Here is a 26238-nt window from a genome sequence, read left to right on the forward strand (position 1 = left end):
TTAAAGCCACTGGTGCAACAAAAAAACTCAAATATAATACAACCTGTCATGTTGTTCCCACACAACATGCTGCATTTTTATTTTTTGTGCCTTCGAAGCAAGCAACTCAAACCTTTAATGCTGATTTCAAAAGAAGATATCTTGCAGAACAGGAAAGTGGGATTGACCTGGACCCTAAATCTTGCAGTATAAACAGTAATAAAGACATGTATGCCTGTCATTTTAACCACAGCGCCACACTTTTCATTAGAAGTGATTCCTGACAACTAAAACAAAAGTCAATTTATGTATAATTTCAAATGAAGTGACCTCCCAGTTTCAGGACTACAACCCAAGCAGTGATGAAGTGGCTAACCGTGATCTTAAAATGTGAACAGAAACAGGTCTGCTGCTTACTGACACGTCTTCTTAAAAGCTCAACACCTGGTGGCATCTTCAGCCTCACATCTGATCACTTGATTAAACTTGCATTCTTGGTTTTGTGACACATATTTACAGAAGGTTGCACTATCATTAGTTCACCACCTCGTAATTACGTAGGGGTCTTTTTTTGTAAACACACATTCACCGAGTCTAATGTGAAACACCAAATACAACCTCTCTCTGATTCATGTGTATTTGACAACCAGCATGTTGCAGGTCGACATTCAAGTGTCAGGTTTTTGTTTGTTTTAAAACAGTCTATCGCTACGTTAGGCATTTTATGAAAATGTTAAAAGTATGAGGGTTTTTTCTATAAGATTCCACACTGATGGTTGCTCTCAGTGCAGAACCACCTCCTGTTTTTATGACCAGACTGATTAGCTGAGTTCTTCTTTAGGTGAAGAGGAACGGATGTTTAATATTGATGGGTCCCCTCCTGTTTTTCTCTGGGTTTTGGTTGTCGTAGGTCTTTTCTGGGTTGGCAAGTCGGATTAGAGATAGACAACAGAAAATATATGGCTGAAAGTGTGACATGTTTAAGTTTCTTTCACTGCAGTTGACCTCCCAGATAAGGTTCAACATCGGCTCCTATAACGTACAAAACACCTCAAAAAAAACTTTGAAAAGAAGGATGATTTCTTTATATCAAATTAATGAGTGGTGATGCTTGCTATGTTGAGTTGGGTATTTATTCAATTAGTGATTTGATTTTTTAAGGATGAAGGTAACATGTAGACTGCACCTTTATTTTTAATTGTTTTTATTTCTTGAGGAAATTTGGTTATCCCCAGATAGGCAATGTGTTTTACTGTCAGTCTTTTCTCTTACTTCTTGCTTTCATTTCATTACTTTAATTAATCTTTTTGAGGGTAGGCAAATAAGCTTTGCTTCAGCCTACACCTTTTTCGGTCTAGACGGTATTTGTATATTGGAATTTTTTTGTAATGTTTTCTTTGAACAGTATTAGTTTTCTTGTTGTCATTTTTATTCTTTTTTTTTTAGTGATGTCATGACCGAAATAAACTAAATTAAACTACAAAACACCTCCCTTTTTCAAAATAAATATAACTGGTTTGATGACCACAAGGTGCATTTCTCTCCTACCGATGTGGTTTGAGAAAAGTGTACCTCCGGCTGGAAAACCTTGTGCATGATATAATAAAAGCTTGTATTAACATTTGATTCTGTTCACTGGTTTTCTTATGGCGCACCAGACAAACCAACACAAGGATCTTTCAGCTACAAGGACAGGTTTTGGGGGGAAATGAGAGTGACCAATACTGAAATAGGGTAGTTTGTAGGGGTGCATGCTGCATTTCCTTGCACTGATCTCCAGACACGTCACGGCACAGCAGCACCAACCACAGCTGCTGGGAATCAATGCAAAGCAACCTGCAGAAATTCACCAAACTGTCTCCAAGTCCATCTCCTCGCACAGAATCACGGCGGCAGGTCATAATGTGGCGGTGGGAAGTGAGAGCAGGAGGTGGGGGGGACACACGGGGGTATAAAGCCTGAATTATGCTTCTGCGTTAAATCGACGCAGAGCCTACGGCGTAGGCTCTGCGTCGATTTAACGCGGAACCATAAATCAGCCTTAAGTTAGCCAGCTGGCTAACCAGCGGTGGCCACAACAAGACGGGGCTACTCACCCCGGCGGGAGGCTGGAGACGTCCCGGTGTCCGCGGCGGAGCCGCCCGGGAGGCTGGACGGACGTCAAGCGGTGTGTCGGGTGTCCAATGTGAAGGACTGCTCGTGTCCCGACAAGCCTGCGCTGTTGCAATGCTCACAGCACCATTAAAAGCTGCATTGTTGGAGCTGCACAAACATCAGCGACTGCACACTGCAAAGCATTGTGGGAAACCATGTCGCCGTTTAAAACACACTGCGGAAAATGGTGAAACGGCGCCCCCTGCTGTTCAGTGTGGGTAATGTTTACGTATCTGAGCAAAGAGATATACAGGACTGTCTCAGAAAATTAGAATATTGTGATTTTCTGTAGGCTAATGCAATTACAAAAACAAAAATGTCATACATTCTGGATTCATTACAAATCAACGGAAATATTGCAAGCCTTTTATTATTTTAATATTGATGATCATGGCTTACAGCTTAAGAAAACTCAAATATCCTATCTCAAAAAATTAGAATATTCTGGGAATCTTAATCTTAAACTGTAAACCATAATCAGCAATATTAAAATAATAAAAGGCTTGCAATATTTCAGTTGATTTGTAATGAATCCCGAATGTATGACATTTTTGTTTTTAAATTGCATTAAAGAAAATAAAGAACTGTATCACAATATTCTAATTTTCTGAGACAGTGCTGTAAACAGAAACCTAATTTATATATTTTTCTTAAAGAAAGAAAATCTGTCAAATATGTATGTTTTTTTATGTATTGATTTATTTGGTTTCTTGTACACTTAATCACGGTAGTCAAAGTGAACATTATTTATAAAGTATTTTAAAAAACAGCAACTACTGATCAAAGTGCTGAACATAGGACTAAAATACATAAGAATAAACTAAATAAAATGTCAAATATGTATGTTTTTATGTATTGATTTATTTGGTTTCTTGTACACTTCACCACGGTAGTCAAAGTGAACTTTATTTATAAAGTATTTTAAAAAACAGCAACTACTGATCAAAGTGCTGAACATAGGACTAAAATACATAAGAATAAACGAAATAAAACAAATAAAGCAAGACCCACAAATAAAAGCACGAATAAAAGTACAAGACAAAAACACAAGTTAGAAAAATTAAATCAACATGAAAATATAGAGGCCAAGGAAAAAGCCTGTCTTATGCAACAGCAACAAATTCCACAATTTAGGAGTTGAAATGGAAAAGGTCACCTTGAACCCCTGACCTACAGTAAACCAATACAATATTTCCAGATTTCACACTGGCATCCTTTTTATTTAGTTTTATTTTATTTTTGGTTTAACTATTTTGGTTTTGAAACACATGGGTAAAATACATACATTAAAATAATTGGTATTGTTATGTTCATGGAAAAGAAAGAACATTTGTCAAATATGTGTTTTTTATGTATTGATTTATTTGGTTTCTTGTACACTTCACCACGGTAGTCAAAGTGAACTTTATTTATAAAGTATTTTAAAAAACAGCAACTACTGATCAAAGTGCTGAACATAGGACTAAAATACATAAGAATAAACTAAATAAAAGAATAATATTTTTTTTAAAGCAAAACCCACAAATAAAAGCATGAATAAAAGTACAAGACAAAAACACAAGTTAGAAAAATTAAATCAACATGAAAATATAGAGGCCAAGGAAAAAGCCTGTCTTATGCAACAGCAACAAATTCCACAATTTAGGAGTTGAAATGGAAAAGGTCACCTTGAACCCCTGACCTACAGTAAACCAATACAATATTTCCAGATTTCACACTGGCATCCTTTTTATTCAGTTTTATTTTATTTTTGGTTGAACTATTTTGGTTTTGAAACACATGGGGAAAATACATACATTAAAATAATTTGTATTGTTATGTTCTTGGAAAATAATTATATATATTTCTAATAATCTGAAAGCATTTAGGCTTCAAATAAAACCAAGACTCCTTGCCTTAATGCCCTAATTTTTTTGTAAAAGTGCCATTATTTTCTATTAAATAGTTGTTTTAAATTTAATTTAATTTAATTTAATTTAATTTAATTTAATTTAATTTAATTTAATTTGATTTTACACAAAGTGCCGTTTTTCTTTTTTTCGCGTAAATGTAGCTACTTTGAAACATTCAGTGAATGCATAAAGGAGGACGTCCTTGGGCTGCAGCTGACAGCGTAGCACTGTAGGGGGCGCTAGTGAATCTGTGAGAGAAGGAATGTACCCAACTAGCCGTAGAAGAAGAAGAAAGCTCAGCACTTGCATGCTGGTGTCGTTTCAGCTTAAAACAAAAATGGAGAGAAAACACATGTCTGCTTTTGAGCTTTATCAGAGTTTCCAGCCTGCCCTGCCTCCTCCCGTTAAGAAGCCCCCTCCACAGGTACAAGGTTTTCACATGATTCGGTAGAAGCGGACTTATTGTCTTCCTGTGAAAGCTTATTTTGAACACAGCATGCTCTTCTATCTGACCTCTTTCCTGTTTGAGTTCATGTTCTCGTGTTTTTTTCGTCAGGTTGCAGTGAAGCAGAAAAGGGAGAAAGAAGTTACAGCTGTTAACGCCAATGTATCCAAAGCCAAAAATAAAGCCCAGAAAAAGAAGACGCGAAAGAAGCTTCTCAAGGCTGCACAAAGAGCTGATACTGTGAAAGAGGAGACGATGAACGCAGAGACGAATGGAAACGTGTGTACCTGCTTATGTGTGTGTACCATAAACGCAGTTGTTTAGTTTTTTCAAGCCTTAAAAAACCCTGTTGTGTTCTTCTGTGTTTACAAGCAGGAGGTGGAAGATTGTGAAGAGGGAGAGTCTTTGCATGCTGCACTGGCTGAGCTGGCAACAGTCAACAACAGCAGGGACAGAGCCAGCAAGCTGTTTCAGTGGCTCATCAGTCCCATTCCTGCCAAGCCCTTTTTCAGGTAATTGTCCCCTTCTGTGTGTTCAATCATCGGTGAGCAAAACTGCACACCCTTGGTGAGACCTGCACAGGTCAGAGTTGATTTCCCAGCTGTACTCACAGATGCCTCTCAAGCCATCCCTGAGCACCTTGTGTTGTGCGTCAGGACACAAAGACAAATCCAAACACAAGCTTTTAATCTAAAATTGACATGTGCAAACTGTTGATTGTATAAACTGTCCATGCTATCTTAGAAAAAAAACAAACGTATAATCCACTGCTTGATCTGCTTGATTTGATTCCCTTTCCTTGTTGCTAAACTATTAATTAACTGGGTAATGTCTTATCTCCCCCTTCCCAAAGGGATACATGGGAAAAGAAGCCCATCTTTGTTCAACGCAATGATCCAAATTACTACAAAGGACTGTTCTCCACGGAAGAGTTTGATCGCATATTGAGAGAGGTATTATTGTTATTGTTGTTTCCCTGTGTCTTTTAAACAATTTAATTTTGTAAATCATTTGAATAAATGAATTCTACCTGTTTTTATTACAAGAAATGCTCTCTGCTTAACACTTTTTAGCAGTTCAGATTCACTCTTGTTATTACAAGGTTGGTAAAGCGTTATTCTGATGATGGGTTTATCACTGACTGAGAATATCAACTTTTTTAAGCCTCTAATTTCATAGATTTGAGATTATATATTTTTTTGTGAATTATTTCATAAAAGCTGTTTGAAATTTAACTCCATAACAAATGATTCATACAGAGTATGTTGTTTTCTCGGGGGGTTTCTAACAGGAGGATGTTCAGTTTGGGGTAAACCTGGATGTCACAAGCTACACTAATGGCAAGAGGGAAACGCAAAATCCTCCTGGCAGAGCGCTGCCGTTTACTGTGTGGGACTTCTATGAGGTGAGGGTGCAGCCTCTGTTTTACAGACTTGTGTGTCGTTATTCCTAATTAAGACTGCACTGATATTTTGAATCCTGAATACATTCAAAATAATTGGGCCCTTTGCAGCAAATTAACTGCATTCACTTTTTCTGCCGGGGTCATTAAAGTCCCATTAAAGCAGAAATAAATATGCATTCTGAGCATGTCAAATTAGAGACTAATGTATTATTTAGCACTTAGCTGAACAAGAAAGGTCGAGACAAAGACCAAGTGTATGAAAGTAGGTTTCAGATTTATAAGCATGTGTGCAGCGGACATTTTTTTATTAAAATAACAAACATCATGCATTCATCGTCCTTTCAAATGTTCAATTGATGTTGATGGAGGGAGAGAGTATAAATAAGTATTTACTCTGAATGCTTTAAAGAAACTGTACCACAGCCTGGGTGCAGAAATCCAAACACTCCTTCCAATTAACACTTTCTGGAAGCTCTCTTTCGTTTTTATAAAAGCATTGAGTCTTTGTGAATAAGTCTCTATTAACTTCACACATCTAGTCCGCAACGTCCCTCTCTTCACTGGTCATGTAAACACTGCACCGGGCTCGGGCCACTGTTGCCATGGAGCTGGTGCCCGTTGTTATGCTAGTGTGCACTGCATTGTGGGTAATGTAGTGTGAAGTCGTCGTCTCGTCGAGTATTTTAAATGTGTGCGCTGCCCGCTGGTGAAATGTATTCCGTAATAATTGAACCTAAACAGTGAAGCTGAAACTCACATAATCTGAACAGTTCAAATTCCAGTTTGTGATCTGCAGAATGAACAAGTTCACGTTCAAGTTCTTTATTTGCAAATGTGTTGCTTTCAGTTCAACGTTCAAATGAACGCGTTCATTTGAACTCGTTCATGCACAACACTGCTAACCTACCTCAAGACACACAGCCTTAAAGCAGGATGCTACCTCCACCGTGCTTCACTGTCAGTATGATGTTCCTTGGATGATGCTCTGTTTTGGCATTACACCAAACGTACCTTCTTATAATTAAGGTCCAAAAGAAACCCCTCAAAAAACTCCACCTTTGTCTCATCAGACCAGATCACAGGAGATGGTTCAGGAGTCGCACCCAAGGAATCACAGTTCCTTGGGAGAGTCATGCTGATCTTTGCAAAGTCTCTGGTGCTCCAATATCTCCACTGACTGATGATGGTTTTGATAGTGTTCCGAGTGCCTTTGATATTATTTTCTACCCCTCACCTGATTAGTACTCAGTAATTTAAGTTTCTTTGCTCACTTCTTCGGCAACCTCAAACATTCAAGGAAATTAAATCAATAGCAACTGACTTTTATCTGGTTTTAATCAGTCACATTTTAATTAATGGCAGTTTGGCGTGAACCTACAGAGCTCGTTTAAAATATAACAGTTAGTGTGTGAGGGGTCTTTTTTTGGGGGGGGGGGGGTGTAATATCCATGTATGCTTGTGTATATAAGCCTGTAATTAACTCGTATAACATCTGTATTTTTTTTTTTCAATCTCTTTTCCAGAGTGGCTGCTCCCTCCGCATGCTGAATCCTCAGGCCTTCTCCTCCACCGTGTGGAACGTGCTGTCCATCCTCCAGGAGCAGTTTGGCAGTATGGCAGGAGCCAACGTGTGAGTGTTGGGGATGACATTCTGCCAACAAAAGTATTTACGATTAAATGTTTTGATTTCTGTTACCCAGATACCTGACGCCACCTGGAACACAAGGCTTTGCTCCGCATTACGACGACATCGAGGCCTTTGTGGTCCAGCTGGAGGGAAAGAAACACTGGCGAGTGTACAACCCAAGGTGAAACGCTGATGGAGGGGCTCTTGTCGAAAAGCACCAGATTCACTTTTTTTGATGCATTAACCTCATAAAACTAATGACGCTCGCCTGATTTATTCAACAGTTTAATTTTAGACATCAAATCATGAGCATAAATTGGTTACATTAGAAAGTCTGAGGAAGAAGTCCAAATCTTCCCAGACTGTATCAACATGTCACACATGTAGGAGTGTATTTTATTCTGTGGAAAATATATACAGTGTAAGAAAAGGTAATTAAATGTAACTGACTTGTAACTCTCAGTAAAACCCACTGTTGGACAAAACTGTTACTAAAGAAAAAACTTTAAAAATTAAATCCATTTTTTTTTTTTCCTTTCTTAGGTCAGACGAGGAGGTCTTGCCTGTGTTTTCAAGCCGTGAGTAAAATTTATGATTGATTATAATGCTCTTGTACTGAAAATGTTGCTGCAGTTTGCTTAAATGTTTTTTATTTTTAACAGATTTTTACTTAAAAACCTATAATTTTGATTGTACAACTCTTGTGTACAAACATCATAGCAGACATTTGTCCGACGTAACTCCTCCCTGTCCCTCTCCAGCAAACTTCAAGCAGTCGGACATCGGGAAGCCAGTCCTGGATGTGGTGGTGGAAGCTGGGGATCTCCTCTACTTTCCTCGCGGATTCATCCATCAGGGCAACTGCTTACCAGACGCACACTCTCTGCACGTCACCATCTCCTCGTACCAGAAGAACAGCTGGGGAGATCTGCTCCATAAGGTGATACATAGGGAATGCTTCTTAGTTTTTAAGATAAGGAACTGATTCTTTTTAGGCTTCCGTATGGATGACGTCTTGATGTAAATAAGGATGTTGTTTGGATGTTCAGTGTGTAACGATGGGCAGATGTTCAGAAACTGTTTGAATCTGACGATGCATAGAAGATCCTTGAGTTTACTTCCAGAGTCGGGAGTCAATACTGAAAAGCGGGAAACTCAGCCTTATCTTCAGCTGATTTCATACTCTAACTCAGCTCAAGCATGTTATACAGTTGCATCGCTTTGACAGAGAATGCCTAACTTCATCCATTCAAAGATGAAAAGCTAAAATTGTAGGAACTCCTGGTTTAAAGTCAGGACTTCCATAATTCCTAAAAAGCTGAACATCCATGGCAGAGTTGTAGCAGATGCTGCAGTACTTGAGTTAAACACCTGAGGGACTTTACAGAAATGGTTTATCTGGGTGCTTGACCTTCATTTATTGCAGTCTTATATGAGTGATTCATAAAACCCTGGTTTTTATCTTTTTAACCCATTTAAACCTGAATGCTTTCATCTTTCAGGTACACATCTTCTGAGTAACCATGACTCCTAATTCAAGAATGTATGAAGAAAATGGGGCTTTTTTTGTCCTCAGATATTAATTCATTTAATTTCGTTTTTTGTTTATTTTTAGGAAGAAAAATAGAGTGTTTTAGTTTACATTCCCTAGAAAACAGTCACGTTTCCGGTGTTTTTTGTGGGGGGGGTTCATAAACACGTTCTCCTGAAGTTGAGGATATCTGGTCAAAAAGGTCGTCACACTTTTACTGCCTCATTTTCCAGGTTGTGTCTGCAGCTTTAGAAATCGCGATGGAGGAGGACGTGGAGTACAGGCAGGGTTTACCTCTGGACTACTTGACATACATGGGAGTGCAGCATTCTGACAGCGTAATTATTACTCAAGTAGTGTTCATTTATTGATCACTAGTGGTCACTTACCTTCTAACGACTGAAACTATGTCCATGTAGGAGGACTCGCGTAGGGTCAAATTCTTTTCCCGCATCGAGAAGCTGATGAAAAAACTACCAAATTACGCCCCAGTGGATGCTGCTGTGGATCAGAAAGCCAAAGATTTCCTCCACGACTGCCTGCCTCCCATGCTCACCCCAGGTATGTGGTGGGAAGAAGAAAGTATTGCTTGAAATGACAGCGTGAGATTTTCATCTGTGAATGCTAATTAGTATACGCCATCACCCCCAGATGAGCAGGCCAGCAGTGTTCTAGGAGCACCAGTGAGGTGGAAAGGTGGAAAAATGAAGGATGTGGGTATTCACATTACCACTCAGACTCGAATCAGAATTATTCGAGCAGGTTGTGCCAGGTAAGATGGATATTAGCTTAGTTTAACATTGTGTTTATGCTTCAATAACCAGTCGAAGCATTAACGCAAATGATTTGGCTCACAGCATTTCTGTCTTGCAGGTTATGCAGTAGTGGAGATGCCGTTCATCTGTATTACACAACAGGCAACTCCAGAGTGTACCACAAAGAGGAGCCCAAGAGCGTGGAAATGCAAACAGAGGTAAAGATTTGGAGATTTGTGCTTCAGGTCTCACGGTTTGTCTTCTTCCCACTGATTGAGTCTGCTTTGCGTGTTCTTTTAGCACACAGACGCCATCGAGTTTCTGATTCACTCGTATCCCAACTTTGTGACGGTAGGAAGTTTGCCGTGCGACTCTTCCCAGGACAGGGTAGGTTCCACATTCACTCAGTGCTGCTCCGTTTTATATGCAATACTTTAGTTAACAGGACAATCCAACTATGTTTGTAAAACTGCACACCAACAGTCAGGGAGCCTCTGCATTAATGAAGTTCTGAGTTTAAATTGACTTTTCTTTTTCTCCCCAGATCGCTTTGGCTGAACTACTTTTTGAGAAGGGGATTATCCACACTGAAGACACTTTGTAATCATTCAATTCTTCTGTGACACAAACTGAACTTTCGTATAAAACAAGATCTTTAATGCAAAAATTCTTTTCAGAGCAAGTTTCTTGGTTTATTTCAACTAGATTAGATTAGATATTCCTTTATTCATCCCTCAGTGGGGAAATTCACGTAGGTGGTCTTAATTGGCTTTTCTGGAACTGAATTCATGACTATAGTTCTTGGACACCTTTCAATTGACCTTGTTTGTCATTAAAAGTTAAGTTGAAAAGAAGTAAATGCCAGGTCGTTTTGATGACAAAGGGCATATTTATTATTGGTTGATACAACTCAAAGGAAGAGGTACAGGATTCTCCTTAAAAATGTGATTTGAGGACCATCCATCTTTCATTCACACCACAGGTGACAGGACTTCCAAACCAGGGAAACGTCTAGCTCCAGGTGACTTCCTCACCAGGCTTCAGCTCCCTACAGAAAAAAAAAAAAAAAAAAAGTTGAGGTTTCATGAAATTGTGTCCAGACATAAGTTTAGATATTATAGAGATGTCTTCAATGAATTGTGTGCATTTTGGTAAAAGGAATTTAAAAACGGTGTTCAGATTCTGGGTGGAATGTTTATGATCATTATCAAAAACAAGATTCTTAACAGTGATGTTTTTTGGTGTTCATTGTTCACTGTGAAAATTGACACGAATGGAATTTGAATCTTAAAAAGATTATTGAAGTGTATTTAAATTTGTGACTTGTACAAATAGTTTAGCTGATCGTTGCCCAGTTGACAACAATACCAGACACGTCTTTAAAAAAGGCCTGCTTGTTAAAATGACCGTAGTTGATCTGTAGTGACCCTGTCCACACCATCACTCAAGTGTTGTAACAATGTCGCGTTTTTACCAAGGCTCAAAATAGCTATTTATTCTTCTGTCACTACTTGCCTTATATGAAGTATAACTCAAAACCACATCAATTCATGTAATTTTGGTCCCTACACAGTTTACGCTCAATGCAGTCTATTAATAAACCGAGGGTTGATGTAATTCCTGAATGTTCCTTTAAGGCTACACAAAAAAAGTATTTCAAAGATTTGTAACTGTTTCTTTTTTGTGGCTGCAATCAAATTGCATAATTCTTTACGGCGTTGCACCTTTGCATGCATTCTCTGTATAAGTAAACTTTGTGATGCCTTTAAAGCATGACGGTTTGCTCAAACTGTGGGAAAGTGGGAACACTGTAGCAAACGTGACCCCATAAAGAGATTTAAGTTAGCTTTTTCAAATCGAGGGGTGATTATGATTTCTCACCTTTTATACAATAGGCTCTTGTTTCTGAAAGCTGTCAACTTCTGATCATTAAGTTTGTCAAGGTACCACCCGATCACGAAGCCCGTTGGAACAAATAAGTGTACCCAGTACTGGCGGGCAGCTGCTGCAAAGTTGACCATTGTTCCTGCAGAAAGAAGCAAAAGTCTGTCATTTGTTTTCTAGCTGGGTTCTGAGGTAGGATTTCCATTGACAGAACTGCAATTAAGTCAATGAGCATTAAGTCATTAGAAAGGGACTTAACAAAATGTGGAATCTGAGATGAATCACTCACTGTAAACCAGATTTACCCAAGGGTACAATAAATGAATCTAATCTAATCTTGTTTGAAATCATCCACCAAATATCAGTCGATTACACCGACTCCGATCTACAGGACTGTCTCAGAAAATTAGAATATTGTGATAAAGTCCTTTATTTTCTGTAATGCAAAAATGTCATCCATTCTGGATTCATTACAAATCAACTGAAATATTGCAAGCCTTTTATTATTTTAATATTGCTGATCATGGCTTACAACTTAAGAAAACTCAAATATCCTATCTAAAAAAATTAGAATATTCTGGGAATCTTAATTTTAAACTTTAAGCCATAATCAGCAATATTAAAATAGTAAAAGGCTTGCAATATTTCAGTTAATTTGTAATGAATCCAAAATGTATGACATTTTAGTTTTTTTTTTTTTTTTTTTAAATTGCATTACAGAAAATAAAGAACTTAATCACAATATTCTAATTTTATGAGACAGTCCTGTATACTCTTTAGCCCACTTTTAGGTTAAAAACTTTTTCAACGTTTTCAGCTGAAGTTGATTGGTTGCATGACAGTTAATATTTAACATTATTGATTGGCTTTCTGAACTTATCGTTTGGATGCAATGAACTGTAATTGACAGGAAAACCAAATGAACAGTTCTCCAGTCACGTCCTTGTTGCCACAGATGAACTATATAGGGGACAATATTGTTGGCATGTTCAGCTCTACCAAGCAATAGCATTGACACTCCAAATAAAATGAGAATACCAACAAATCAAGCTAAATGCAGCAGAAAGTCATTGTCACTCTTTGTAAAAGACAAACCTACCAGCCTGGCAGCTAACGAGCATTAGCGACTAGTGCAGAGCTTTGCTTAGAAACCTTGCTGATTAGGTGCCTCTTTTTTTGTTTTAACAGACTAAACATTTTAAAGCACTCGAAATAAAACAAAAAAGACAGAAACTCTCTGGGATATCTAAATACGTACCTGATGTTTCCACCGAGCTGCGCACCTTTAGCTCCTCACACAAGCAAGTAAAGGACGTAGGAACATACCAACTGCAGAAAGAAGAGGTGTCGGTTTATGAACCAAACAACACTATTATTATCTTCCCATACGCAGTTGGTTATTGTATATAGTAACAAAATATTTTTACAAGTATTATTATTCAGAAAATATCGTAAAATATATTTTATTTGGCGTTTTAGACATTAGGTAGTTAGCTGATATTAGCTGATCCCACCACGTGGTACATCCCGGTGACCTTTGACCCGTGACGCGCGGCAGACATGTCTGCTCATCCAGTGTGTTGTGCTCGAAGTGGCTAACCAACATGTTTTGCCAATAGACGCATAAATATTCCATTCTGCTGCTATTTTATTCCACTGAAGGATACTTTGCATTGTTGTGTATTAAATGGTATGTGCCACGTTACATTGCCTATTATCTTTACCAGCCAAACCGCTTGTGGCGTGTTAAATAGACATGTTGCTCGGGTAACTCGCTAACAGCGAGCTGTGGCTGGAAACACAATTAGTTTATCTTGAGTTATTGTTCGATTTAGCAACGATAACCCAGTTAAAGATCAGTATTATACAGGTGCTTTTTCAGTGGTCCATGTAATGTACTCTTAAACTATACATGTGATGGCATACGTGTTAAATTTAAATGAATGAGAGAAGTCAACGCTAAAGTGGGTTGTTTGTTTATATGCTGAAAATAACACCAACTCCAACTGTGCCTTCAGCGTGACACCTGAAGAAAAACATGACGTCCATTATCAAGTTAACAGCCGTGTCAGGGGTCCATGAGGAGTCCGCCCTGTGTTACCTGCTGCAGGTGGATGAGTTCCGCTTCCTGCTGGACTGCGGCTGGGACGAGAACTTCTCCATGGACGTCATCGATGCCATGAAGCGGTAGGACTGATCACTGTCTTCTGATTGTTTTAATGTCTTCTTTATTTTAATGTGTGGCAGCTACAGTCTCAACGTTGTGGCAGAGGGCAAGCTGACCCTCTCTTCTTTTACAACAGTAGTCCAGGGGCCAGAACCCAAAATTTCACTTGTCAGTACCACTCAAGGTGACCAAACTTACTTGTGATTTTTGAAAAGATCCATGTCTATTAGTGTCCGACCGATCAGCCTTTTTTTCGATTATTTCGATCACCGATTAGGGGGAAATCAAAAAGACCGATAGCCGATATCAGCCGATACGATTATTACCCTTTTTTACCTTTTTGGGAGAAAACACATTTCAATACAAGAATTAATTTAAATGAATGGTGAGCAATTTATTGCTTTAACTAGGAAGGACAGTCATATTCACTTCGCACGGCTCACACATCAAAAGTGCAAATTATGGAACATCAAACAAAACAAGCAGCATTTCAGTTATTAAAAATAACATTAAGTGAATTTTCTCTTTACATAAAATAAAAAAGCTGCCTATAAAAAATTACAAATTAAGAGGAATAACAGCCTCAATTTTAGAACAGTCAGGCACAATACTCCCAATTCCCAGACCCAAACCACAGCAAGTGCCTACTTGGAGGTAGTAACAGTAAGCTAACTAGTACACATGACAAACAACCAAACAGTACAGGTTGTGAAAATGGCTGCACAGGTTGTTTTTTTAAGTGCAAATATTTACTTAAGTTTACTTAAGTTTGAGCATGTTGAACATCCTTCAACATGCTCGATACCGATTATTAATAAAATTATGAATATCGAATTAGATAATCGGCCGTGTCTATAGCTGATATTTTGGTATGATAACCCTTCCTGAGTGGCAGCTGGATCATAGTTATCAGCTCATGAAGTTACCCACCCCCTTCAGAAAATTACATTTTAGATGCTGGTGCATATCCTGGTTTAGACTCATGTACAGGTTATCTGTCAATGTTTCACAATATTGTCTTTGGTATCATTTCAAAGGGGACCTTCTAAGCATTCATTCAAGCTAAGATGTGAATCTTTCTGACCAACATAGAGGTCACTGCAGCTCTTTCAACTATAAACAACACACAGTTTTAGCCTAAATGATATACTATCTTTTAGCCCTGTGTCATCTAGGAACAACAGAGACACAAAATACAAAAACTGGAATACTCACAGGACCATACGGATTCAGGAAATGTATAATATACCCCATACTATATCATTGTTACAGGTCATTGTGAGCCTTAAACTAGAAGATCATCATTAGGCTCCTATGAAACTATAACAGCCACTAGGCTGATGTCACAAACTGGTCTTTATTATGCAAATACAGGATGATCCAGCTGCCACTCAGGAAGGGTTATCATACCACAATAGCATCTACAGACATGGATATTTTCAAAAATGATAAGCAAGTTTTGTGACTTTGAGTGGTACTGATATCTGGTCTGGCCCATGGACTATATATAGATGTTTAAGAACTGGCCAGTTTTGCAGAGTAATTTGGCCTCATTTATAGGATTAAAGTTGCTCAACAATTCTGGGGTTTTCATTATCTTATTTGGTCTTTCACTTGAACTGTTCCACTGTATTGCTATGCTTTTGCGATGGGTATTGTGTTGCTGAAAGATGCAATGCCCTCCCTGAATACAATATTGTCTGGGTGGGAAAGAAAGTTGCTCCAAAACCTTTACATGCATTTCTGCATTGATGTACCCTTTGGCATGCATTGGTGTATAGTCACCAATGCATGCCCATACTGTCAGAGACTTTGAACGGAGTGCTGTGATTTTCAAATGATTGCATTCTGTTCTTATTTAAATTCCACACGACATCCCAACTTGATTGGTAATGGGGCTTTTACATGTAAAAACACTATCTTCTAAGATCTTCTCATCACAAATGTCCCCCAAAAGGGATCAACAATTTGAATCACCTTTGCGTTACATACAATTCAACAATCCACATGTTTTCTCTCACAAATATGTTGTGAATTGTGTAGATGACATTACCTTGTTTATTGTTGTTTTCTAAGAGTTTGTCCTGTGTTAAACAAGTGTTGCTTTCATTTTTCTTTTCCAGATACGTTCATCAGGTGGATGCAGTTCTTCTTTCCCACCCTGACCCCATACACCTGGGAGCCCTGCCTTATGCTGTGGGCAAATTAGGTTTAAACTGTACAATCTATGCCACGATTCCTGTCTACAAGATGGGGCAGATGTTCATGTATGATTTATACCAGGTATGGTAATGCATGCAGATGTTATTTCTGTTAACAGCTTTTTCTTTCTTTGTTTTTTCACAATAATGCTAGTGCTTTCTCAACCCCCCTTTCTTTCCATTCACTCAAGTCTCGAAACAACAGTGAAGATTTCAAACTCTTCACGCTCGATGATGTGGACAGTGCTTTTGATAAAATCCAGCAGCTGAAATACTCTCAGATTGTCAATTTGAAAGGTGAGTTTTCTGACGTCTGTCACAGCTCAGGAGAGGAGACTCATGGATTTATGAAGGGTACATAAAAATGATGTGTTGTTGTTTTTATCTTTCCATTTTACCTAACAGGAAAAGGGCACGGCCTTTCCATCACTCCCCTTCCAGCTGGACATATGATTGGCGGCACCATTTGGAAAATTGTCAAGGATGGCGAGGAGGAGATTATATATGCTGTGGACTTCAACCACAAAAGAGAAATGTAAATAGATTAAAAACATACATTTAAAAAGGTAACATGTTTGTGGTTTACGTCTTAGATTGTGAATTTGCTTAAATCTCTTTTAGTCACCTCAACGGCTGCATTTTGGAGAGCATTAGTCGTCCATCCTTACTTATTACTGATTCCTTCAATGCCACATATGTGCAGCCACGTCGCAAACAAAGAGATGAGCAGCTGCTGAGTGAGTAAAAAAAGTACACAACCATGTAAATGTAGATAGCATATGCAGTTAAGATAATGATAGTTTAAATAATAAAACAAAAAAATCAGATATTGTAGAGCATAACCACATTTCCTCTGCTGCTAAAGGCTACGTGCAGGTCTTCCTTAAAACAGGAAATGAAAATGTGTTGAATTATTTACACATACATTTCTCCTTTTTCCTCTCACAGCCAATGTAATGGAGACCCTGCGTGGTGATGGAAACGTCCTTATTGCCGTGGATACGGCTGGGCGTGTACTGGAGTTGGCGCAGCTCCTGGACCAAATTTGGAGAACAAAGGATGCTGGGCTGGGGGCTTACCCGCTCGCTCTGCTCAACAACGTCAGCTACAACGTGGTTGAATTTTCCAAGTCACAGGTATCAGTCACTGTTTTCTTAAAACTTGTTTTACTTTCCAATAGTAGAAAATTAAGTGCTGTGCTACATGCAGGCATAATGACCAATACATTACCGATTATCTGTAGGTGGAGTGGATGAGTGACAAACTCATGAGGTGCTTTGAGGACAAAAGAAACAATCCCTTCCAGTTTCGACATTTGACCTTGTGCCACAGTCTGGCGGACCTGTCCCGGGTTCCTAGTCCCAAAGTGGTTCTGTGCAGCCAGCCAGACCTTGAGTCTGGATTTTCCAGAGAACTTTTTATCCAGTGGTGTCAAAATGGCAAGAATTCCATCATCCTAACTTACCGCACAACACCTGGGACCTTGGGCCGCTACCTCATCGACAATCCTGGAGAAAAGATGCTGGATCTGGAGGTAAGACCTGCAATTGCAAATTCATTTTGCGCTAACCAAGAGCTGAAACCCATTTCTTCATTTATTTTAAAACATTTTTCCGAAAGGAAACTCCCATGTCTTGCTTCCATGCCACACTTGTGAATTTGTCATAGGATCATTTGACCCATATTCATGCTTTTGTCTCCTTACTGTAACAGGTCAGGAAGAGAGTGAAGCTGGAAGGCAAGGAACTGGAGGAATATCTCGAAAAGGACAAAATCAAGAAAGAAGCTGCTAAAAAAATGGAACAAGCAAAAGAGTAAGTGCAAATAGAAATGGACAAAGACTGAATGCTGAGATTAAAAAAAAGATAAAAAAAATAAGTGCTCTACTTCTCCTTAATTGGTGGTATAAAATATTAATTGGGACAAACAAACAAAAAGACAGTCCCAGTTTAATTCCACAGGGTGCCAGTATGAGGCAAAGTAAGTTTTTCTTTCTTCATAAGACTCAAATGTTTTATAACTTGAGGTTTAAACACAAATTAGAGTCCTGGCTTTACAATTATGGAAACTGCATTTGGGATATCCATCCTTACTGACTAATCTAAAAGCTGACATTTTTCCTCTCATGCTAGTTTATTTTTTTCTCTTGAGGCTGTTGATGACTTCATGTGGGAGGTTTGTTTATATTAAAGAGGAAGTAAAGCAGATAAAATGGTTTCTATTTTGACCTGACACACACATTACAGCTGACGTACCATTAGGGGTGCAGCAGGTCATCCAACTAATTTAGTTCATTTGTCACTATTGTAGTATTGTTGAAGGGGCAGCTGATAATTGATTATATGATAATTAAACTCACCTTTGGAATCAATTTCATCCACGCTAATATGGACATTTTTCAAAGTCTTGATAAATATGTTGCATATTAACATACCATGTGACATTGTCGCATGTTATGTTAAAGTTTTATCAGTGAGCAGGGGTGCAGGAACACCAGAGGTGTCTTTAAGTGCACTGTTTTTGACCACTGTGACACACTAGTGTGCCATGTAAAATGTATTCATTTTCACTCAATACATTAAAAATACATACGGTATGTATTAACATATAGTGACTAGCAGTGTACCGGTAGATTCCTTAGTAATGAAGCCATAAGCTTGACACTCCCCTTTTCCTCCTACAATCCACTTAATGGCGAAAAAAACTGGATCCTCTCAGTTAAGTTCAACAGTTGACCCCAAAAAAAAAAAAAAAAACATACAGACACGAATTATCTGCAAATAATAAAAACAAAAGGATCAATTTGAATGGCTCCACTCGCCCCACTGACTACTTTGACTACCACACCCCGAAACCCAAACTCTAATGAGCAGTTAAATATGGAGATTTGCTTGAAAGCTTTAGTACAGTCTCTAATATGACAAATCCTTACAGGTGAGAGTTCTTAGCGTTTAAGTATATCATCCTGTACACATATTTTTATGTTTAACCATGAACTTATTATCCTGAATTTAGACTTCTACAAGCAGAAGAGTTCAATGTTCTTCTGTCAGTGCGCTGCATCCTAATCACCTTATTAGTTTAACACGATAGTAGTGCATAAAAGAGGTGGCAGTGACAAACAGGCATTTTTGGGTGGTGTGGCGTAAGATCTTTTCCTGTGCTGAAAAATGTGCTGTGCCTGAAAGAAAGGTTAACAAAAAAGAAGAAATACTGTTCTGGTTCAGTCTTTGAACGCTGGTCTTCCTCTGCTTCGACTCATAGCTTTACTGTATTTGAGTTCCTTGAGTACCTCTTTAATTTGAATCAATACATGTGAACGTCACATAGAGATGACGCCTTAACATCCATATAATAATCCACAAAGTAATATCTATGTTCACTTCTAGGCTCAGAACAACCTGAGTGCGTCATTTGCAAAACCAACGCCCCCTGCTTCCTTTCACCTTGCAGTAAAACAAGGGATTACAATGTACTCCTTTTGCAGTAGTTGATTGTCTTTAACTTTGTCCCAGTTACCAAGATTCTTGTCACTGTTAATAATTGAGACCCAGAAAATGGGGATTTGGGGCTCAGATTTTTTTGATTTTTTTTTTGTATTTATTTGTTTTTAATGGGGAAACTTTCTTTTCAGTTATGTTCATCATGGTCAGTTAACTGAAACTGCAAAGAACTACATTGATTAATTATGATTCCTGATTGAAAATCAGGAACGTCTTATTGAAATGTAAATGTGTGAATGGGAATGTAGATGAGTGATAACTGCTTACCTCTGTTGTTGAGCAAAAATGTGCTTTCTCTTGGATAAATGAATCTGCTCCATACAGTTAAGATTTATTTTATGGATTTACAGGGTGGATGTGGATTCCAGTGATGAGAGCGACATAGACGACGATCTGGATCAGCCAGCTGTGGTGAAAACCAAGCATCACGACTTGATGATGAAGGGAGAGGGCAGCCGCAAAGGCAGCTTCTTCAAACAAGCCAAAAAGTCATATCCCATGTTCCCCACACACGAGGAGAGAATCAAATGGGACGAGTACGGAGAAGTAATCAGGTACTGAAGTGTGAACATGAGATTGTAGAGGCCAAGAATCGTCTCCCATCATTATCACTTAACTCATATGGTGCTTTCAAAGGCTCGAGGACTTTCTGGTTCCTGAACTGCAAGCCACTGAAGATGAGAAGAGTAAACTGGAAGCTGGGTTGACCAACGGAGATGAACCCATGGACCAGGATCTGTCTGTACTCCCCACCAAATGCATTTCAAGTGTAGAAAGTCTGGAAATAAAGTCAGTAATCATGACATTTAAGCTTTTATAATTAGAGTACATCATATTTAAATGTCTGCAACATCCGGGTGGAAGTCGTTGCCTTCTAACTTGGAAGTGCAGTGCATCGATTGCCTACCGTTTACCATTTCACCATTTTCTTTTTTTACAGAGCAAGGATAATGTACATAGACTATGAAGGTCGCTCTGATGGCGACTCCATAAAGAAGATTATTAATCAGATGAAACCCAGGCAGCTTGTAGTGGTCCATGGCCCACCTGAAGCCAGTCTGGACTTGGCTGAATCCTGCAAAGCTTTCAGCAAAGACATTAAAGTCTACACACCCAAACTGCAGGAAACTATTGACGCCACCAGTGAGACACATATCTACCAGGTCAGCCTCACTGAAGCCTGCTGCTTGGTGTAGTTTAGTAGAGTATCTCTTTTCAGTAAAGTGTACGAACAATAATAGCTTGATTTATTTTCAGACTCGTTGTCTTCATTCTGTCCCATCTCTCTGTGTTAAAGGTGCGGCTGAAAGACTCGTTGGTGAGCTCTCTGCAGTTCTGCAAGGCCAAAGACACGGAGCTCGCCTGGATTGACGGTGTGCTCGACATGCGCGTAGTGAAGGTGGATACCGGCGTGATGCTGGAGGAGGGTGTGAAAGACGAGGAGGAAGACGGCGAAGTGCCCATGGAGGTGGCTCCCGATCTTGGCATCGACCACAGCGCCACAGCGGTGGCAGCACAGCGCGCCATGAAGAATCTGTTCGGAGAAGATGAGAAGGAGGTGTCCGATGAGAGCGATGTCACTCCCACGCTGGAGCCACTGCCTTCAAATGAGGTGGGTTATGAGGATGTGTTGCAGTGATAAATGATTGCCTGACAGTTTTTTTAGATTAGAAACTGGAGTCATTTTTCAGCTTAAACATTTGTCCACAGTAAGATTAAATATTCACTCCACTCTTTCTAATGTGTTATTTTTTTCCCCCATATTAATACATTTTTCTGCTCTATTACTTATACAGAAAACTACAAATTTGCCCAATTATTCATTTAATCGCTAACTGGGATTATTTGATACACTTAAAAGTATATCTTTTTTTTATTTTAGGGTCATTAGCAGTATTGTAAGTTGCATACAAGATCTCAGCTGGTTTAAAACTAATTGTTTCACCATTACAGCTTAATAATGAGCTCTAAAAATGTCTTTCTTTTTAATTTTCTCGATTTAGATGATCATGAAACCAATTTTCTCGTTTCACATTTTTGACACAACATTAAAATATTCTCCTTAAGTTCTCCAAACCTTTCCAAATTGAACCTTCAGACTTCTTTAGGAATTCAGCAGAAGTGTTAGACGATTATCTTAATGACTACTTATTCTCTATTCTGTTTAATGTTAGTAAACCTCTCACTTATGGTTTAGGTGTTGTTAAGATTTCCAATGTTTTAAGTTTAGTCATCATGTCAAGAACACTATCTGAGACCGATCCAGAACCAATCTCCCTTTGTTCTGGTGGAAATGGCTCTAATGAGACTCTGATTCTTGAGAGAAGATTTGGATGTGATTCTCATTGTCCAAACAGCTCCAACAGGTCAGACAGTCCATCCATAGCCACTCTCCTCTCTCTGTGCAGATTACGGGGCATCAGGCCGTGTTCATCAACGAGCCTCGGCTGTCGGACTTCAAGCAGGTCTTGCTGAGAGAGGGAATCCAGGCCGAGTTTGTGGGAGGAGTGCTGGTGTGCAACAACTTGGTGGCCGTCCGCAGGGTGAGTGTCCTTCCTTCTGTGGCCATCACAAAACATATGCACCAACATAGTTGTTGTTTTTAAAAAAAGTTATACAAATTTAAATAAAAAAGAAAGAAAGATGGGCATAGGTTTCAAAAACTGTGCCATCCGCAAATCCAGGTTAAAGCTCTGTCATGCATAGCAGAAACCATATGTTGAAATTATCCCAGAAATCCACCGTCTTCTCTGGGTCAAAGCTCATTTAAAATGGACTGAGAACTGCTGCATTCCAACCAGGAGGTAAAAAGAAGCCAATTAAAGCTGCTGTGCATCACATGTCAACAAAGACCAGTCCCTTTTGTTTTAATATAAAACACATTTTCAACAGTGGTCGAATAAAAATAAAATAGTGCTTTAAATAAAAAAAAAGAAGAAAAAACTGAGTTTTTTTTCTTGTTTTTTCTTTTTTCCTCCCAACTAAAATTAAAAATGTTGACTGTGGAGCTTCTGCCTTTGTATCATATTTATTTATATCAAAAACAAAAGATAGAGAAGAATAGTTGATAAACTGTATGTGTATAGGACGTGTTTGAGGTAAAAGACTTAAATCAAATGCATATATCCCTACGACACCTTCCAAAGCTTTACAGTTCAAGTCATGTGTCAAAGTAACAGCCACACTGAATGTTCCTTCCCAGAGTGCGACAGATGTTGAGATGCACGGCAGAAAACTGCCCCCATGAGACATGCTGTAAAGCATTGCCACTTAGTGAGCTTCTCCCTTGGTTTTGTGATGGATTGTGCATCCTGAGGATGCGATACCTCTCATAAAAGTGAGTAAATTATTATAGATGCCATAAAAACCACAGCAGCTCAGTGAAGAGTCAAAGACAACGCAGCTTGCAGCAACACACTTTAGAAATGGGAATTTTCCTCTCTTAAGAGAGATTGTTTTAATTGTCCTCTATGTGGAATTTGCGTGATGTGGTGGAATAATTACTTAAATATTTTCCATAGTTCATAAAAAGAACTTGGTAGTGTTGTAATTTAAAAATTCAGTCTCGAGCCGCTCGGTGGCGTAGTGGGTTAAGCAAGCGGCTCATGTACTGAGGCTACAGTCCTCCTGCAGCGGTCGCAGGTTTGAATCCCAGCCTGCGCACCTTTGCTGCATGTCATCCCCATTCTCTCTCTACCCCCTTCCTGTCTGCAACTTGAATAAAGGGCCACTAGAACCCCCAAAAATATTTAATAATAATAATAATAATAATAATAAAAAATTCAGTCTATTTTATAAGGCTTAAATTTCTGCACACGGAGAAACAAACAGCCTGCTGAAGCAGGATATTTAAAAAAAACAGTGGCAAATGAAAACATTTCACCTCTGATAAAAGACAAAACAAGAAAAAGAGAATAATCAGAGGGTACACTTGAGTAAAGGTGCAGCCAGCAAGGACACCAACAACAACTTGCATAATTGACAAGAACTTAAAATAGATGCAACCCTCCAAAAAAGACAGAAACTGATATCAAAGAGAGAGGATGCTGTTAAAGAAGAGCATGTGTGTTTGTGTGCTATTTAAATGGAATTGCTTTAAATGGATTCGTCAGATGCACAAAACAAAGTCTGCAGGAAGGAAGAGAGAAAATACTGCACTTAGTCTGCAGACCAGTATTCTGCATGAGGCTGCACACGGCTTATTTGTCTTTGTTTAAAGGTGCAGTCTTGTTGCTCGAGGATGTAGATGACCTGTGCATCTTTGTGCTTTCTGTCCAGACGGAGGCTGGACGCATCGGTCTGGAAGGCTGCCTGTGTGATGACTACTATAAGATCCGCGAGCTGCTGTATCAGCAGTACGCTGTTGTATAGCAGCAGCAGCAGCAGCAGACGACAATGCAGAGCACACCACAGCTACACAGAGACAGTTTTTTACAAGGAGACAAACTTTACCCAGGAGAAAGAGTGTGCCTCTGCCCCAGCTGTTCCACCGCCACCTCTGTACATTTTCCCTTTTTTCCACGCAACGTTTTTTAATTGTTAGTTTACCCTCCGTAAAGTGAAAGGCAGCTGCTTCACCTGAGCAGACCTCCCCCATGTGAGCAGACGACATCCATGAGGTTCTCATTTCTGAAAGTCCCACTCGTATGGCTGTATTGTTTAGGAATGCCTTTTGCCCTTCCTTATGTCATTAAAACCTTTTTTTTTTTTCCAGATTTGGTGCGTCATGTCTTTCTCTCGGCTTGTCCACACTTACTGATCCTTAATGAATTTGAACACTATTTTTTGGCTTTAGATTTAAGCATTGAATTTGGGGGTTTGATTCTTCATCTTTAAACACAATCCCCTGGTGCACTTCAATCCTAACACCCTCAAGAAAAACCGCTTCATAGTAGGAGGACAGAACACTTAAACACAACATGAGCTGTGTTGAATCCATAGTCCGGTCCAGTTAAGTGTGCACAAACCTCTAATATTGTAGTACAGGAGACGCTAAACGACTCCTCCACAAGCACATGGGACAACAGAAGGACCAGTTCCTCAGGTCAAAACTCAGCGGTCCACCTGCATTTGAAACAGAATAGCATGCGATTTGGAGAGGAGAATCTGAATGGAGAGAAACCAGCTTATTCAACACTGTCAAATCAACAGTCAAAGGAGATGGAGGCCTGAAGCTAAGTAACTGAGTGGAAAAGTAAATCCTTTTGACAGAGTGTGATATGTAATCTCAGGTTCTACCCCTGTTTATATTAGAATATGTGTTGCGTGTGTTCTTGTATTTCAATGCAAATGTCCTACTGTGTGAAGCGGTTACTGCGGTGACACCAGATGGAGACATTTTTCAGATGCACCCTAAGCCTCTGAATACCTGTATCAAATCTGCACATGCAGCTGGGCCATCTGTAATACAGAGATGAGATGCCACAGTCCCTGAAGTGACGACTGGGATTGACGGAACTCGGCGTGCTGTACTAAAATAAGACGAAAGCACTCATAATAATTTAAGCAAAGCTCTCTTTCAAAGAACATTTTAAAAAAAGGTTTGCCTCCCTGGGTGTTGATTTAGGACTCGGTCAACCACTGTAGCAGCTTTCCTTATTTTTCCCGGGCACACAAGGGCGTAACGTCTCACCTCTGCTGTGCCCAAATGCTGCTGAACTGCTGTCTTAGGAAGTTGGTTGATAAGAGGGGAGTGTTGGGGACGGATGGGGGGAATCAGGCTGTCCTGGCTGGCGTGGTGCCTCCGCCGTAGCCGTGGTGGCACTCTGCCCCGGCTGATTACCTTTGCAATGTTGTGTGAATCCCTGGGGCAGATCCTTAACACGGGCAGCTTTGGAATGCCCCTTCTACCGATACAGCAAAGCAAACCTCATCACCCCCATCTTCTGCAACATCACACGATCCCAGAGCCTGCTGTGATTGTTGTGGAGGCTCCTCCCACTGTGATGGCATGTGAAGCCAAGTTGAGGTGGAGGGGGGGGGTCTCTCGAGTAGTGACATCAAATGTAAGGGTGTGTGCGTGTATGCCATGGAGATGGTTTGAGGAATTAGGCTTGAACACGGTTGGCTGGATGACGTGCGGGCCTGCTTCTATAACGTTGCATAACGTACAGTTTTGCACTTAAGAAACATTAAAATTTAAATGCTCTTTTTTAATCCATGACTCACTCTCTCCCTCACACACAAACACTGATGTTCAGGAACATACTAGTGATGCCCTTATTTATATGTCCACCCCCTCCCCCCCCTTGAACTTAAGTAACCAGTGACAGAAGATGAGAGAGGGAGTTAGTGTAGATGAGGAGGAGCTCTTCTGTGCCACAGAGCATGCCAGCTCTGCCCAGTCACTGCTTTTCATTTTGATAATTGAGCGGCAACGCCAGAAATGTCCATCAGCTAATCCTCTTAGCTTTCATAATGCTGACTCTGTCACAGAAGCTCCTGTTTTAATGTAACGAGCAGCTAAGCCCATGGCGCAGGGCAGAACCACCCTGAGGGCAAAGGGGCCACTCTGCCCCCTCGAGGCCACCGAGAGACCTGCTTTCAACTCCACAAGTGTCGGCTCCTGCCAGCCTGTCGGACTACGCCACATCATAATTCCATAACCTGGCTCCAGGGTGACCACCGTGTGCCTTTCACACTGTACTCACTGGCACAAGGCTGCACTCAAAGAGAGAGCATCTTAGCTGTGCATA

At 39.6% G+C, this 26238-nt stretch overlaps 4 protein-coding genes across 4 annotated transcripts in view; 2 read left to right on the top strand and 2 right to left on the bottom strand.

Moving 5' to 3' along the window:
* Window positions 1-2251, bottom strand: part of extl3 (exostosin-like glycosyltransferase 3) — a 40395-nt gene extending 38144 nt beyond the window's left edge. The window contains exon 1 of the mRNA XM_061746507.1: window positions 2076-2251. The gene's annotated coding sequence lies outside the window, so the exon portion shown is untranslated. The remainder of the gene's footprint in view (window positions 1-2075) is intronic.
* Window positions 2252-4315: 2064 nt separating this feature from the next.
* riox1 (ribosomal oxygenase 1) lies at window positions 4316-10457 on the top strand. Its single transcript, XM_061747036.1, has 15 exons — window positions 4316-4449; window positions 4582-4749; window positions 4843-4982; window positions 5324-5423; window positions 5762-5875; window positions 7399-7505; window positions 7576-7683; window positions 8046-8080; window positions 8264-8442; window positions 9267-9371; window positions 9453-9594; window positions 9685-9805; window positions 9907-10006; window positions 10089-10175; window positions 10333-10457. Exons 1-15 carry the CDS (start codon window positions 4333-4335, stop codon window positions 10390-10392), a joined length of 1683 nt encoding a protein of 560 aa, XP_061603020.1. The 5' UTR covers window positions 4316-4332; the 3' UTR covers window positions 10393-10457.
* Window positions 10458-10657: 200 nt separating this feature from the next.
* LOC133464848 (NADH dehydrogenase [ubiquinone] 1 beta subcomplex subunit 1-like) lies at window positions 10658-13066 on the bottom strand. The gene is made up of 3 exons (XM_061747035.1): window positions 12931-13066; window positions 11670-11814; window positions 10658-10836 (listed from the first exon to the last, which is right to left on the bottom strand). The coding sequence occupies exons 2-3, from the start codon at window positions 11807-11809 to the stop codon at window positions 10800-10802; spliced, it is 177 nt and encodes a 58-aa protein (XP_061603019.1). The 5' UTR covers window positions 11810-11814; window positions 12931-13066; the 3' UTR covers window positions 10658-10799.
* Window positions 13067-13227: 161 nt separating this feature from the next.
* On the top strand, window positions 13228-24252 carry cpsf2 (cleavage and polyadenylation specific factor 2). The gene is made up of 15 exons (XM_061706906.1): window positions 13228-13362; window positions 13691-13859; window positions 15963-16122; window positions 16232-16337; window positions 16446-16575; window positions 16662-16777; window positions 16989-17176; window positions 17284-17574; window positions 17754-17854; window positions 19894-20097; window positions 20180-20332; window positions 20484-20706; window positions 20841-21155; window positions 21952-22086; window positions 23822-24252. Exons 2-15 carry the CDS (start codon window positions 13711-13713, stop codon window positions 23912-23914), a joined length of 2364 nt encoding a protein of 787 aa, XP_061562890.1. The 5' UTR covers window positions 13228-13362; window positions 13691-13710; the 3' UTR covers window positions 23915-24252.
* The last annotated feature ends 1986 nt before the right edge of the window (window positions 24253-26238 follow it).

The sequence above is a fragment of the Cololabis saira genome, chromosome 18, assembly GCF_033807715.1.
Source record: "Cololabis saira isolate AMF1-May2022 chromosome 18, fColSai1.1, whole genome shotgun sequence".
NCBI classification, from domain to species: domain Eukaryota; kingdom Metazoa; phylum Chordata; class Actinopteri; order Beloniformes; family Belonidae; genus Cololabis; species Cololabis saira.

Coding starts and splice junctions, on each gene's coding strand:
- riox1 (XM_061747036.1), top strand. CDS start 4,333: ATGCTGGTGTCGTTTCAGCTTAAAACAAAAATGGAGAGAAAACACATG. Junction 4,450..4,581: donor TTAAGAAGCCCCCTCCACAG/GTACAAGGTTTT, acceptor TTTTTTCGTCAG/GTTGCAGTGAAGCAGAAAAG. Junction 4,983..5,323: donor CCTGCCAAGCCCTTTTTCAG/GTAATTGTCCCC, acceptor CCCTTCCCAAAG/GGATACATGGGAAAAGAAGC.
- LOC133464848 (XM_061747035.1), bottom strand. CDS start 11,809: ATGGTCAACTTTGCAGCAGCTGCCCGCCAGTACTGGGTACACTTATTT. Junction 10,837..11,669: donor AAGAGCCTATTGTATAAAAG/GTGAGAAATCAT, acceptor TTTTTTCTGTAG/GGAGCTGAAGCCTGGTGAGG.
- cpsf2 (XM_061706906.1), top strand. CDS start 13,711: ATGACGTCCATTATCAAGTTAACAGCCGTGTCAGGGGTCCATGAGGAG. Junction 17,855..19,893: donor AAAATGGAACAAGCAAAAGA/GTAAGTGCAAAT, acceptor ATGGATTTACAG/GGTGGATGTGGATTCCAGTG. Junction 20,333..20,483: donor GTAGAAAGTCTGGAAATAAA/GTCAGTAATCAT, acceptor CTTTTTTTACAG/AGCAAGGATAATGTACATAG.